At 39.1% G+C, this 16,525-nt stretch overlaps 1 protein-coding gene across 11 annotated transcripts in view; it reads left to right on the top strand.

The window, feature by feature from the left end:
• PHTF2 (putative homeodomain transcription factor 2) overlaps positions 1 to 16,525 on the top strand; it is a 160,691-nt gene that overhangs the window by 25,347 nt on the left and 118,819 nt on the right. For all 11 annotated transcript variants that reach the window (XM_024249636.3, XM_063726103.1, XM_063726102.1 and 8 more), the window contains exon 2: positions 16,405 to 16,484. In XM_024249636.3, coding sequence (XP_024105404.1) covers positions 16,440 to 16,484 — 45 coding nt within the window. In that variant the 5' untranslated portion in view covers positions 16,405 to 16,439. The remainder of the gene's footprint in view (positions 1 to 16,404; positions 16,485 to 16,525) is intronic.

Below are 16,525 nucleotides of genomic sequence, written 5' to 3'. Positions count from 1 at the left end.
GGAGTGCTGTAGGGCTGTTTCTCAGGACCTGAGTGCAGATGTGTAGCCTCTCTGCCAGCCCAAGGGATGTATCAGCTGCTTAGAGACTTGGGGGGCACTCTTCCACTTGGAGGGCATGTAGCAGTTTTCGCTGGCTCAAGGGCAGGTTTGCCTTGGGTGGGACTGCCAGACTGTTCCTCTGACTGGAAGTGTGGCAGTGGGAGCAGAGTGTTGGGGAGCAGAGGGGAAGGGAGGTTGGTTTCCCTGCTGTGCAGGACTGGGCCCAGCTTTGCATAGTTGGGGTTGTGGTTTTCAGCCACCCATGTGAGTTGGGGGGAATGAAGATGGAGCCCCAGTGCTAGAGAAGTTCAGTGGCTACTAACCTCCAGAGCCGATCCTGGGCCCAGGATTTGCAGTGTTGGGGTTGTGGTTTTCAGCCACCCATGTGAGTTTGGTGGAATGAAGATGGAGCCCCAGTGCTAGAGAAGTTCAGTGGCTACTAACCTCCAGAGCAGGGTGCACTCCAGAGGTGGCTCTGGTCTCAAGATGGCACCATGCTGCAGCAGCTTTTCTCACAGGGAGTGGTTGGGTGGGGGAGGGGAGTGTGCACCTTGTGCTCCTAATCTGGGGCAGTGCAGCTGCATGAATTCCTGGCAGCTCTCCAAACTGGGCTTGGGGCTTGTAAGGACTGTGGGATTCTCCTGTAGTAAGGACTGTAGGTGTTTGCAGTGGCAGTGGGGGCTGGTAGGGATCTTCTGCTTACCTTTTCCCTGAAATGGGAAGTCCCTCCTGACTCTGGGCTGATCCAGTCTGGGTTGGGGAGACAGGGCTGCAGTGGCCAGGTACTTCCATGCTGCCCTTCAGTCTCACGTGCATCTCCAGTTTCTCGCTGCACCCTAGTACGCTCCCGTTGACACTCAAGCTGAATCTTAGCTGTTTATGTGATGCCTAGGTTCTTTCTTATGAGGGGGATGAGTGCTGGGTGTCTCTAGTCAGTCATCTTATTGATGTCACCCTCTGAAATTAAAAATATTTAAATCTTAAATTACTCTTTTTTTTTTTTGGAGACGGAGTCTCGCTCTGTCACCAGGCTGGAGTGCAGTAGCATGATCTTGGCTCCCTGCAACCTCTGCCTCCCGGGTTCAAGGGATTCTTCTGCCTCAGCCTCCCGAGTAGTTGGGACTACAGGCACACGCCACCACGCCCAGCTAATTTTTGTATTTTTAGTAGAGATAGGGTTTCACCATGTTGGCCAGGATGGTCTCGATGTCTTGACCTCGTGATCCACCCATCTTGGCCTCCCAAAGTGCTGGGATTACAGGCGTGAGCCACCGTGCCTGGCCTGAATCTTAAATTACTCTTTAAGTAGTTGAGTTATTTGAACACCATGGCTTATATGTTCTCACAATTTAATTTCCTTAGAAGGAATTGAGGTAACTTTTCAAATAGATCAGAACAAGAAGAAAGTTATTTTAGACAAGGAATATTACCTGGAGTAGAAGGCAAGCATGAAAGTATATGGTATATTTGTGAACCTGTGTAGCTAGAATGTAAGGTATGTGTAGCTAGAATGTATGGATGGGAGGTTGGGGAGGGCGGGTAATTGAAACTGTGTGAAACAAAGTAGAGATGATAGATGCTACTGACTCGAGAAATAATAAATCTATGGTCAAATTGTAAAAGAAGGGTTTTGAATACAGTGTTTATTAAACTCTTTTCTTCGGCAGTGGGAGACTAGAGATTTTTAAGTGTGAGGTCAGTATTTTAAAAAGATAAGTGGTGAAAGTAAAGCAACAATAATAGATTGTTAGTGTAGTCCTGGTATTAGATATCAGCTTGTACCAGGTGTATGGTAGTGGGGCTGGAGAGAGATCATATGAGAGAAGTTTGGAGGTATGATAAATAGGTTATATTAATTTATTCAGTCATAATTATTGAGTGGTTTCTGTGTGCCAGGTATAGAATTGATAGTGGTGGGAGGTGGGAAAGGGGAGGAAACAAGAAAGATTCTAGGGTTCTTTCTTGGAAAATTGAGCAGATAGTAAAAGATGAGATTTGAGGAGGGAAAATACATCCTTTTTTTTTGTTTTGTTTTTTCTTGGAGGTAGTTGTAACAAATTCATGGAAGAGCTTAGTTTATGATCTTGTGTTTTTTGCTTAGTATCTTGAGTTTATAAAAAGAATTGAAACTGGGTATCCTCCCTTTACTTCCTTTTGTTAGAAATAGCAGAAGTAAAAGTGCAGCTGTTGTTAGTTTAGAATCTCATCTTAGAATATTTAAATTTTACTTTTAGGCTGGAGTGCAGTGGTGCAATCTCGGCTCACTGCAACCTCCACTTCCTGGGTTCAAGCAGTTCTCCTGCCTCAGCCTCCTGAGTAGCTGGGATTACAGGTGTGCGCCACCATGCCTGGCTAATTTTTGTATTTTAGTAGAGATGTTTCACCATGTTGGCCAGGCTGGTCTTGAACTCCTGACTTCATGATCTGCCCGCCTTGGCCTCCCAAATAAATTTAACTTTTTAACTGAGTCAGTAATGTAAAAGATTGAGTTAAGTACTTAGAAATAAATGTTAAAAGAAGTAAAATGGCAAGCACAGTGGCTTAGGATTACTCCTGTAATCCTAACACTTTGGGCTGCCAAGGTAGGAAGATTGTTTGGGGCCAGGAGTTCGAGGCCAGCCTGGACAACATAGCAAGACCCCCACCTCTACCCAAAAAAAAAAAAAAAGTTAGCCGAGTGTGGTGGCACACACCTGTAGTCTTAGCTACTTGGGAGGCTGAGAAAGGAGGAACACATGAGAGCCCAAGAGTTTGAGGTTGCAGTGAGCCATGATTGTGCCACTGCATTCCAGCCTGGGTGACAGAGCGAGCCTCTGTCTCTAAATAACAACAACAACAATAATATAAATTAGAGATTTCTGAGTAAAAATGAAGTAGGGTCACAGATTTTTTCTTCACTAAAACCAAATTAAGGGAAGAGTAGATGGTGGGTTGAAGAAAGAAGGCAGAAATGGAAAGAAGCTGACAAAAAAGGGGTATCTGTAGCTTTATACCAAATACATCAAAAAGTGGAAGGTAAAGAAAGAATGAGAAGATACTAGTTGTATATGACAAGGCTTCTAATCCCAGCCCCATATCCCAGAAACAAGACAAAGGAAAGAGGAAGCCTACAAAATATTGCGATATCTCGTTCATACTTTTAGAGAAGTAGACCTAGGAGGTAAATAGGAAGCAAAAAGTCAAGGAAAAATCCTTGAGAAGACCCTACGTACCAGCGCTGAGCCTCAGCAGAGGCAACAAGCGTTGGCATTTTGAATGGTACTCTGAGTTAAGGGCAAGAGCCAAAGCCCATGAAGGTAGGCTGGATCCCTGACTAGGGAGATCAGTCTTGGTACAGGACATTTAAGGACACCTCAGCAATGCCTGTGCTCAGTCCAATTTTAGCTCTTCCTTTTCTGTGTCGTTGGATTATAGAAAAGTAGATTAAGAGTAGTTCCTAATTCTCAAACTGAAGTTTGTGTGTGTATGCATAAACGTGTACACAAAAATAAAAATGGCCCCATCTAAGATGAGAAAGGTGTTAGGGGTGGCCGAGCAGAATCTTGGATATCAGAGTAAATAGGAGCTGAGGATAGCAGTTTCTGTATTAAACGTGATAAAAAAAAAAATAACATGGCAAATCTACAAATATAGGAGAAAAATAAACGAAAGAAGTAACTCTGAAAAGACTGTCCTAGGTAAGAATAGCTGATATCCCTAAAATAGAGACTTCAACAAATGGAACAGAAAAAGTATTGAGAAATAAAATCCAGACAAAAGCTTTTGAAATGAAATGTGTATTTGCAGATTGACAGGCACACTAAATGCTAGGGAAAAAAATATGAAATGATTAAAATTGACCATATCCTAGTAGTTTTTAACTTCAAAAATAAGGAGAGAATTATTTTGGTATCCTGGCCAAAAAGAGAAAAACATGACCTATATACAAAGAGAAAAAAATTCAAGATGGAGAATTATGTTGTTATCCTGGCCAAAAAGAGAAAAACATGACCTATACAAAGAGAAAAAAATTCAAGATGGCTGAATTTTGACTTCTCAGTTATTGTCAATTCCAGAAGACAATGGAAAAATGTTTACAAAGTTTTGACGGTAGGAAGTTGTGAACTAGAAGTATTATACCCAACAGTATCAGTTAGATTTCTTTTGGCTGCTAATAACAGTGGCTTAAACTACAAGGATTTATAATCTTGGGTACAAGAAGTATGGAAATAGTCAGTCTAGAACTAGTATGGTGGCTTCACCCAAGGCAACCCAGGATCTTTCCTATCTATGAACACACCTGGTTTCTAGTCTCAATGGCACTGTCCATGGTGGCTGCTGGAGCTGTCGTCATTAAAATAACATTGAAAGGATCAGGAAAAGGGAGGGGAGAAAGAAGAAAAGTGCTTTTCCCAATTACAAGTACTACCCAACACTTTTGGTGGTGTTTGGAGCAGAACTTAGTCTTGGCCACATCTAACTGCAAGAAAGGTTAGGAAAGGTCTTTATTTTGGGCAACAGTGTGCCAGCACAGTTTTCAAAAAGGATGGTGGAATAATGAGTGTCAATTAGCAGTCTCTGCCATGCCAACCAAGTGGTTAATCAAATACACAGGAAGCAAGCAGTTGTTCTCTGACATGTAAGAGCACAGAGAATACAGCACTCCTTTCTTGAAAAATACTGCTTGATGATTAAATCAAGTCAACCTCAAATGAAACAAAATTAAATAGTGATGACTTCAGGTATGGCAAAGACATCTTAAAAGGGCTGAGGCAGGCAGATCACTTGAGGTCAAGAGTTCAAGACCAGCTTGGCCAACATGGTGAAACCCTAAAAATTCAAAATACAAAATTTATATAGGAAAAAGATAGCAACATATATGTTTGGTACTATCTGCTAAAAATACAAAAATTAGCTGGGCGTGGTGGCGGGCACCTGTAATCCCAGCTATTCGGGAGGCTGAGGCACAAGAATTGCTTGAACCCAGGAGGTGGCAGTTTCAGTGAGCCGAGATTGCACCACTGCACACCAGCCTGGGTGACAGGGCGAGACTCCATCTCAAAAAAAATAAAATAAAATTATAACTCTAGGCTGATCGTGGTGACTCACACCTATAATCCTAGTACTTTGGGATGCCAAGGCAGGAAGATTGCTTGAAGTCAGGAGTTTGAGACCAGCCTGGACAACAAAGTGAGACCTGGCCCCACAAAAAGTTAAAAAATAAAAAATATTAGCCAGGTGCGATGGTGTCCATCTGTAGTCCCAGCTACTCGAGAGGCTGAGGTGGAGGAACACTTGAGCCCAGGAGTTTGAGGCTACAGTGAACTATGATTTCACCATTGAACTCCAGCCTAGGTAGCAGAGTGGGACCCTATCTCCTAACAAAGAGATTATAGCTATAGGGGTTCACTTAGATTTTGTAACAGCACAGAACACTTTAGTACAGGTATAGAGAGATGTTACTTGCCTGTAGTTTTTTCTTCTTAGATTATGTATCATCTTCTAGCCCAAAGTACACAGACTATGCATTGGTTCCATTAAGGAAAATAAAAATTACAAATTTTTTTTTATGACTGGTATAATAGAAAATGTATAGCTGTTTATTAGACCTTATTTTGCATTTCGTTTAAAATTACAGCTTTGACCATAAAACGTGTGGTGTTTATTCTTTCAAATATTTCCATGAAATATTATCCTCATTCCGGTTGAAAAATTAAAATTGTTCCTATAAGTTGTAATAATTTATAGGTCACATGATTACAAAGTAGGAACCCTGAAACTAGTAGAAGATTTCATTCTTTCTGTTTAACTTTTGTATCATTATGAAAGATGTGATTTGAACCTTAGCATTTATTACCCTTTTACGGGCAGAGCAACTTTGTTCCCAGTTCTCAAGGTCTAAAAATTTCTTGTTTTGGTTGTGGAGAAGGCAACTGAGTTACATTTAACTTCAGCATTTAGGAATGGTGTTAGACTAGACTTTAACTTATTTTCATTGTACCTTTTGGATCTGAAATATGTAAAACCTTTTAAATCTTACGTATTGGTGACTGAGTGACATGTCAGTAAATAAACGAACCATATTTATTATACTTCATGATATCTTTGTACCCCTTAGTGTTATGAAAAAGTATGTTTGTTTATGTGCATTTTGGGGGAGTACAGGAGTTGGACAGGTAGAGTTTTCAATTCTAGCCCTTAAATTCATCTGTGGTGGTACTTTGGCAACTTTTTAATATGGTGTGTAAACATTTGTGTTTAATATAAGCGAAAAGTTTTAGGAAAATTCAGAGATAATAAAGACATTGGACTGCTCTCAAAGAGCGTGTGGATGGGAGGTGGGGGCACATACAGATAAGTACACTAAAGTCTATATAAAACAATATAGTAAGTATATAGCAGTCCCCCTTATCTGTGAGGGTTATATTCCAAGATCCCCAATGGAAACCTGAAGCCACAGATAGTACCAAACCTATGTTTGCTGTGTTTTTTTCCTGTATATACATACTTATGATAAAGTTTATATTATAAATTAGGTACAGTAAGACAGGGTCCCCAACCAGTTGGTCTGCGGCCTGGTAGGAACTGTGGGCTGCACTACAGGAGGTGAGTGGTGGGCAAGTGAGCAAAGCTTCATCTGTATTTACAGCTGCCTCCCATCACTTGCATTACCATCTGAGCTCTGCCTCCTGTCAGATCAGCAGCGGCATTAGATTCTCATAAGAGTGCGAACCCTATTCTGAACTGTGTATGTGAGGGATCTAGGTTGCATGCTCCTTATGAGAATCTAATGCCTGATTGTCTGAGGTGGAGTTGAGGCAGTGATGCTTGTGCTGGGGAGCAGCTGCGAATACAGATTAACGTTAGCAGAGAGGTTTGACTACACAGAGACCATAATAAATAAATTGCTTGCAGACTCATATCAAAACCCTGTCAGTGAGTTGAGTGCTTCATTTGTACAGCTGCATCTGGTGACAGGCTTTAAGTCAGAATCCAACATTTAATTTTAGTCCATGCATGGCCCGCCCATTATTTTACTTACCTTGTCCGTCCACACTTCTTTCTCACAGTGGGCACTTACCTCAGTCACAGACTTGGTTAAGCCCACAAGCTAACCTTAGCCAAAATGAGTAAATAACAAAACATTACTAGAGAGCTTCTTTGTAAAGGGGGAAGACCCAATGATGAGACAGCAGAAGACTCTAAGACTGCCAACAAAAAGAAAGCTGCATTTAAAAGAAAACAGCAAGAGTCCCACTTAAATTATGGGTTCATTGCAATAGGTGATTCACATTCTCTAGGCCTGCTTTGTATATGTGGTGACCGGCTGTCCAACAAGCCATGAAACCTTCAAAAGTGCTTTGTCATGTGGAGACCACTTATCCTGCATTGAAAGACAAGGCTTTGGAGTTTTTCAAAAGAAAAAAACGTGAACATGAAGAACAGAAGCAATTATGGAAGGCCACCACTTCATCAAATGTGTCTGCACTGAGAGTATTATTCTTAGCGGCTAAAGCATTGCTGAAGCTAAGAAGCCATTTACTATTGGTGAAGAGTTGATCCTGCCTGCTTGCTGTTAAGGACATTTGTTACGAACTTTTAGGAGACGCTGCGGTTCAGAAGGTGGCACATGTTCCTTTTTCAGCTAGTGCCATAACTAGATTATTTGATGAAATAGAGGATATTGAGGCACAATTGTTAGGATTAATGAGTCACCATGGTATGTAATCCAGGTTGACAAGTCTACTGATGTTGACAACAAGGCAGTAATGCTTGTTTTTGTGTGATACACTTCTCAGGAGGATGTGCATGAGGATATGTTATGTGCCCTTTTGTTGCCAACCAATACCACAGCTGTAGAACTGATTTGGTAATTTTGTGTTGGTATATGCATGAACAGAGTGGCTGCCATGACTGCACAGCTTTCTGGTTTCACTACTTGGGTCAAAGAGGTTGCTTCTGAATGCGAGTCTACGCGCTGTGTCATCCGTAGAGAAATGCTGGCTAAGCACAAAATGTCACCGAAACTTAACCAACATTTTGCAGGATGTGATTAAAATTATCCACATTAAAGTACATGCCCTTAGTTTATGTCTGTCTGTGCAGCTCTGTGAGGAAATGGATGCAGAGCACACACAGCTTCTCTTATACACAGAAGTAAGATGGCTTTCTAAGGTAGATCACTGGCCAGAGGTTTTGAGTTACAAGGTCTCTCCAGAGATTTTTTTTTTTTTTTTTTTTTTAGAAAAATAGTTATCACTGGTAGCACATTTCAGTGACGCAGAAAGGGTCACAAAACTTGTTTACTTGTGTGACATATTCAACCTGCTCAAAGAACTCAGCTTGTCACTTCAGGGGAGAACAACAAATGTGTTCAAGTCAGTAGATAAAGTGGCTGCATTCAAAGCCAAACTGGATTTGAGTGAACATGGAGGGATTTTTTTGACATGTTTCAAACATTAACAGAGATTTTGAAAGAGACTAAGCCAGGACCTTCTTTCTCCCAGCTGGTGCATGACCACCTGTCTCAGCTTTCAAAAGTGTTTGAGCATTACTTCCCAACCACAGAAGACCCCCGAACTGGGAAGTAATGGATCCACAACCTGTTTGTGGATAAGCCAGCTGTATCGACTTTGTCCGTGCTAGAAGATGATCAACTGCTTAAGGTCGCAAATGATGGTGGCCTTAAAAGTATGTTTGAGACAACTTCAAATCTCCATACATTCTGGATTAAAGTCAAGGCGGACTATCCTGAGATTGCCACAAAACACTGAAAAGTCTGTTTCCATTTCTAACGTCGTATCTTTGTGAAGCAGGGTTTTCTGTAGTATAGTTAACAGCAACCAAAATGAGATTATGGAATAGACTGGACATAAACAATACATTTTGGGTGTCACTGTCTCCCATCATCCCCAGATGGGACCATGTAGTTGCAGGAAAACAACCTCAGGGCTCCCACTGATTCTATGTTATGGTGAGTTGTATAATTATTTCATTATATATTATAATGTAATAATAATAGAAATAAAGTATACAATAAATGTAATGCTCTTGAATCATCCCAAAACCATCCCCCCTACCCCGGCCATGGAAAAATTGTCTTCCACAAAACCAGTCCCTGGGGCTAAAAAAGGCTGGGGACTGCTGCAAGTAAGAGATAGATAATAACTAATAATGAAGTAGAACAATCGTAACAGTATACTCTAATGAAAAGTTATGGAATTTGGTCTCTCTCTGTCTCCAAATATCTTATTTTACTGTACTGCAGTTACTGCAGTAACTGAAATGTGGAAAGCAAAGCCTTGGATAAAGGGGGTGCTACTCTAAGGGGAACACAGAACAGGATGAGAAATATTAAATGGAAGAATTTGGGAGAAACTTACAGAGAAAGTGGAATTTTGGAAGTCTTGTCAAAATCTTCCTTGTTTTAGAAAGAGAAGTGTTAATTTTGGCACAGAGGTAGAAAAATTTTGAAAGTATGGGATGGTTGAAACAAGATGTATAAGAAGATGATGAGCAATAATGTTGGACAATTAAGGTCAGATTGTAGAGAGTCTAAATACTTGTGGATTTTATTTTGTAAGCAGCAGAGAATGATACAAGGTTGTTGGAATGGAATAATAATATGAGGGTCTGAGGAGATTTATAAAAACTACCTTTAACAAATTAAAAGCTCTTTAGGGCCAAGCACAGTGGCTCACACCTGTAATCCCAGCACTTTGGGAGGCTGAGGTAAGAAGATTGCTGAAGACAGCAGTTTAAGACCCGCCTGGACAGCATAGTGAGACTCCATCTCTCTCTACAAAAGATTTTAAAAATAGCCTAGTTTGGTGGCATGCAACTTTTTGTGTGATATACTTTTCAGCAGGATGTGCATGAGGATATGTTATGTGCCCTTTTGTTGCCGAGTCTAGCTACTTGGGAAGCTAAGGCAGGACGGTCGCCTGAGCCCAGGAGTTTGATGTTACAGTGAGCTATGATCAAGCCACTGCACTTCAGTCTGGGTGACAGTGAGACCCTGTCTCTAAAAATAAAATAAATAAGATATTTTTTATTTAGTTTAACAGTTTCTACTATGTTAAATTCCATATATGTAACACTAATTTAAGTAGTAATATTAATGTTTTTGGGTGTGTTAGAATTCAGAGGAACTTCTGTACATTATTGGAATTGGTGACATGAGAGGAAGAAGCTAGAGCAAAATTAATACAAGTAGAGGGTTTATTTGAATCAAGCTTGAGGATTGCAACTGGGAGCACAGATTTGAGTTGCTCTGAATATACCCTCTGATTAGCAGCAGTTAAAAGTGCATTTTTCCAGCCTGGGCAACATAGCCAGACCTCGTGTCTACTAAAATTCAAAAAAATTAGCCAGGCATCATGGTACATGCCTATAGTCACAGCTACTTTGGGGGCTGAGGCAGAAGGATCACTTGAGCTGGGAAGTCGAAGCTGCCGTGAGCCCTGATCGTGCCACTGCACTCCAGCCTGGGCAACTGAGTGAGACCTTGTCTCCAAAAAAAAAAAAAAATTGTTTTTTTTTAAACGGAAAGAAGAAGCAGTTCCTGAGTTGTTTACTGAGAATTTATGTTAAAATAACACAAACTGTTGATTGGCTATACATTGTTCTTTGTATCACAAATTCCAGAAACATGAAGATAAATGGGTGAGGCAGCTAGTCAGGAAGAAAATGACTCTAAACAGTTGCCCCCAGGCTTGGGTGTAGGGGCTTGACTGAAGTCTTATACTCACATGTCTGTGCTTGCATACCTCACATGGCTCAGACTGCTCGGAGCTCTTTTTCTTTTCACACAATTATTTAACCTTTATTGAGTTGTGGAATATTTGGCTAGATGGCACCTGGGGAAAACTGAGGTCCAGAGAACTCAGTAACTTATTCAAGAGCACATAGCTCTTAGTATCAGAACTTGGATCTAGAACCCAATTCTCTTGATGCTTAGTCATTGCTTTTTTTTTTTTTTTTTTTTTAAATGGATCTCTGAGTGAAAAAATTCACTCTTTTTTTTTTTTTTTTTTTTACCCAAATGTGTTTTTAATTATAGCATTAACAAAGATAAAGCAAAATCAGGGAAGTACAAAATAATCACATGCGAGTCTAACAAAATAAACATCATTTGTTCTTAGATTCTATGGACTTCCTCTAAACCTGCTGTTTTTCCAAATATTGGACCTTTTCCTCTTTACTAGTTTTTCTTTTTTTTTTTTTTTTTTTTTGTTAAGTATTTATTGATCATTCTTGGGTGTTTCTCGGAGAGGGGGATATGGCAGGGTCATAGAATGATAGTGGAGAGAAGGTCAGGAGATAAACACATGAACAAAGGTCCCTAGTCATTGCTTTTTATCTGCTGTACATCCTCTACCATATATTACAGTGTACTGGTACTTAGAGACAAAGAATGATGCCACATTTTTTCCTTAAGAGTGTTTACATATGACCAAGTGACCTGTGTGGCCACATACTGCTTTACATTTCTATTTAAATTACAGATTTTTGAGCATATGTTGGTGCTAGAAGAGAGACATTAAGCTTCAGCATTTTTTAGTCCAAGGGAAAGCTGGCCGGGTACGGTGGCTCATGCCTGTAATTCCAGCACTTTTGGAGGCCGAGGCGGGCGGATCACCTGAGGTCAGGAGTTCGAGACCAGCCTGGCCAACAGGATGAAACCCCGTCTCTACTAAAAATACCAAAAATTAGCCAGGCGTGGTGGTGGAAGCCTGTAATCCTAGCTACTGAGGAGGCTGAGACAGGAGAATTAGACAGGAGAATTGTTAGGCTGAGACCTAACAATTGGGGTTAGGGGTACTGATCCCTGTGCTGTGGAAAATTTGGCTGTAACTTTTGAATCCCCCAAAATTTAACTACTAATAGCCTACTGTTGACAGGAAGTCTTACTAATAACATAAACAGATAACACATATTTTATATGTTATATATTTATATACTATATAATTACAATAAAGTAAGCTAGAGAAAAAGTGTTATTAAATTGTAAAGAAGGGAAAATAGGCTGGGCACAGTGGCTCACACCTGTAATCCCAGCACTTTGGGAGGCTGAGACGGGAGGATCACCTGAGGTCAGGAGTTTGAGACCAACCTGACCAACATGGAGAAACCCTGTCTCTACTAAAATTACAAAATTAGCCAGGCGTAGTGGCGCATTCCTGTATTCCCAGCTACTCGGCAAGCTGAGGCAGGAGAATCGCTTGAACCCCAGGGGCAGAGGTTGCGGTGAGCTGAGATCACGCCATTGCACTCCAGCCTGGGCAACAAGAGCGAAAACTCCATCTCAAAGAAAAAAAAAAAAAAAGAAGAAGAAGAAGAGAAAATACATTTACTATTCTTTAAGTGGAAGTGGATCATGATAAAGGTCTTCATCCTTGTCATCTTCACATTGAATAGGTTGAAGAAGAGGAGGGGTTGGTTTTGCCTTGCTGGATAGCAGAGGCAGAAGAGGTGAAGGAGGTAAAAGGGGAGGCAGGAGTAGCAGGCACACTTGGTATAACTTTTATTGAAAAAATCCACATATAAGTGGACCAGCGCAGCTTACCCACCATGTTGTTCAACTGTATTTGATTGAGATTCCGTAAAGGCAGACTTAACATACCATCTCTTCTGTACTCATCTTTTCCCACCACCCTGGTCTTTGGCATTTTGTGTGGAAATCAATACAGTAAATAAAGACACATGCACACATGTTTATTGTGGCACTGTTCACAATAGCAAGGACTTGGAACCAACCCAAATGCCCATCAGTGATAGACTTGATAAAGAAAATGTGGCACATGTACACCGTGGAATACTATGCAGCCATAAAAAAGGATGTCCTTGGCAGGGACATGGATGATGCTGGAAACCATCATTCTCAGCAAACTAACACAAGAACAGAAAACCAAACGCTGCATGTTCTCACTCACAAGTGGGAGTTGAACAATGAGAACACATGGAGACAGGGAGGGGAACATCACACACCAGGGCCTGTCGGGGTGGGGGGCTTGGGGAGGGATAGCATTAGGAGAAATACCTAATGTAGATGACAGGTTGATGGGTGCAGCAAACCACCATTGCACGTGTATACCTATGTAACTAACCTGCACATTCTGCACATGTACCCCAAAACTTAAAGTATAATAAAAAAAGCAAAAAAAAAAAAAAAGAATTTCAGATATTTTGTTAAGGTGTGACAATTAAATCTATGTCAAGGATAGTGTTAGCTTAGAGTTAACTGCCTAATGTTATGCCTGCAGTTAGCCCTATGGTTTTAGGATTGGATTATTTCTAAAGAAATAAAGATTATGCATCATAATACCCATCCTTGTATCAGATCAGTTGATCAAAAAAAGATTAAGATCCTCTATTAAAGGTCCCCAGTAAGTTTTTAATGCTTTTTTCTGTAAATAAACTTTAATATGATAATTTAACATTAAACCTGAGCTATCGTGACAATACAGACTATGAACCTGTGTTCCTGGACTGTCATAGAATCAAAGAAGTTGGAAAGGCTTTAGAAATAATCTTCATTATTCCTGAAATAATTTGACTTGTTAATCCTTGTTGATTATACCCACGTGTAATTTGGGTATCATTGAGTGTGCTTTGTCAGATAGCCGGTTCAGAAATCTCTCTCAACATGCTGTAAAACCTGTTTTAAAAATAGGTATGAGCCATTCAGTGTGACTGAAAGGTTGTTGACACAATGGAAAAACTATTAAATGAGTTTGCACAGAAAATCACCATTACTGAAGAAGGTTTTTTTATTTTAAACAGAAAATTCGTTGAATTTTTATTTCTATAGACCCAAATAAATATAGTTTAAAATATTTAGAACACTTTATATAACTAGAATACTGTTAGATTTTTGGTATTTATCTAAGTGTAGCTTGGTAAACAAATATATAAAGTCTTTGCGATTATTTTCTTGTGAGGCAGGCAGTGTTTTTCAAACTTTCATTTGAGCTTTTTCTTTTAAAAAATACTATTATTTATATGTGAACATTTAAATATTCCCTAAATATATTAAGTATCTGATACGTTTAATAGGGTGATAAAATCCTTTCACATTTTGTATATGAAATGCATATTATTTACATTGTTGGGGGTTAGGAAAGAGGATCTTTATTTTGTTAGATAGTCTGGAATATTTGTCAATAAAGATTGGGTAAAGTGAAAAGAGGGTAAAGTGAAAAGTTGATATTCTCATTTTTTTTTTTTTTTTTTACCATTTTTCATAGTTTGCTTGAGGGGACAGGTTATAACCAATCTGGAAAGCATTCACAGTTGTCATGACAAACAAATATAATGAAGGTGTAGTGTATATTGAATAGACCCCTAGCAAAATCAATGGGGAAAACCTCTGGGATACAAGGTGGTTGAAGTTAATAAATCATACTCCAAGGCTTCCAGGACAGAAAAACAAAAATGGGAGATTTTAAATCAGTAAGGGAAAGCTTCCTCAAAAAACCCTCGTGAGAGAAATGAAGATAGCCACACCTGACTGAGAAATTAAGTGGAGGTGAACTTCGAAATCTGTAAATAATCCATGTGTATGTAATTGAGAATTGACACTGTGACCTTATGATAATTGGATAGCTATTTTTATTTTCAATGTGAACAAAAACTGATTGCATGTATTTCTCTTTAAACTGCTATGTTTAAAAAAGGAAATATAAATACTTTTAGTTTCTAGATTGGGGAATTTTTTATATGAAAATTGATGATAAAAATAATTATAATTGAAAACCTACTGTATGTCCTGGAGTGTGGCAGGCATCTTATGTATATTATTTATTGGTCACAAAGATCCTATAAGGGGTGGGGAGGTACAGTTATTTCTAGTTTATAAGTGAAAGAAACAGGTTGAGAGAAATTCCGTGACTTCTTCAATATTACATAATAGACAGTAGAGCTAATATTTGAATTCAGGTATTTTGACTCTAACCTTCTTTTCTTTCCATTATGTTAGGCCGTTTGTCAGGAATTTCAAAACATAGTTTGCTTGAATTTGATCAGTTAGAGTCACTAATATCTTAGGGAAGGTTATAAAATAATTTGGTTTATAACAGTCAAAAATACAGGCATTAAATAAATTCTGCTTTAAATTTTGGAGGTTTATCATCTAAACATTTGAACTTGTTGATAATTTTTATTGTATCTGAATCTTAATATGCTCAAAAAGCTTGCATGCTCCCACTCATGCATTCTCCCGAGTGGTATATAAAACCTCTGGTACTTTGTTTACTGAGGCAAACTAGTGGTAGCGTTTCTACAGTTGCAGATCTGTATGTGCTAGGATTGGCTCAGCAGGGTGCTTTACCCCCAGGATTTCCCTGAAATCATCCTGTGTGTCCTTGGATGATCCTGGTTTGTAATGACTTCTGCGACCAATAACTGCTTTTGAACCTGTTTTAGGCTCATCCTTAACACTAGACCAGAGGTAACCTCTATGCCAGTGTCATCTTATGACTAAAATAGTATTCTGGAGTTGATGGGAATCAGTCTCAAATAACCTCTAGGGTTAAGGAATCATTAAGTTTAGTACCAATCCTGTTTTAGGCAAACACAGAAAAGATGCTTATGAAATGGTTTTTTGTATTTGTCTTAGTTTGATTATTTTTAAGAGATTTGCAGAGTTATAGAACATATCAGCAGTTTTAATCTGTTTCTTGTAAGTTACAATTCAGTAGCTTAATTTTTTTCAATAAACTTTTAGGGACTGTATTTTATAAACTGAAATATTAAAGTTTTTTTGATCTTTGAGGATTAATTTTCATAACTACTTAAATGACAGCAAACTGTGATATCTGGGAAGTCTTTAGTTTTAATTATTCCTGTGTATTAACTCTAATATTGGCTTAGTATTTAACATAAATACTTTTTGGCTTCTTGGGTTATTTTAATTCAGTTTTGTGTTTACTGAGTGTCAGGGAAAATTAAATATCATTATAAATTCTGTCATCTCTCTTAAGCCATCCTTTAGCAATGGTAACTGACACTGGTTTTTAGAAAGAAACTGCATTATTGATTAAATGAATTGGTTTCTTGTATGTGGATTTGTAGATGAACAATTTCTGGTATAACCTAGGAAATTCTGAAATTTCTTTAAAAGATTAAAAAAAACCAATTCAACCTATTTTGTAAGAAAACAAGTGTTATTTATTCACGCAAATAGAGCTTTCTATTATTGTGGCAACTGATTTTTGTTTACTTAAGAGAACCTGTTGCTAAAATAGTAATGAGGAAGGGTGTAATATAAGTCTTGTCATACACCCCTTGCTCTGCAAGTAACCAGAGTGCTACGTCTGCATGCTGTTCAGTCTCCTTTTGGAAGGTGGAAATGTAGTCATTTGTATGTTTTTCTCTCTTGCGCAGCCTAAAATGACCAATGTGTGATTTCAGTGGAATAAATGGCGTCCAAAGTCACAGATGCTATAGTCTGGTATCAAAAGAAGGTAAGTTGATAGTCAAAACTTTTAGCTTTCTGAATGTTTTA

Source organism: Pongo abelii, chromosome 6 (assembly GCF_028885655.2).
Source record: "Pongo abelii isolate AG06213 chromosome 6, NHGRI_mPonAbe1-v2.0_pri, whole genome shotgun sequence".
Classification (NCBI taxonomy): domain Eukaryota; kingdom Metazoa; phylum Chordata; class Mammalia; order Primates; family Hominidae; genus Pongo; species Pongo abelii.
The sequence above is the reverse complement of the archived record's forward strand: the minus strand, read 5'-3'. Positions and strand labels throughout refer to the sequence as shown.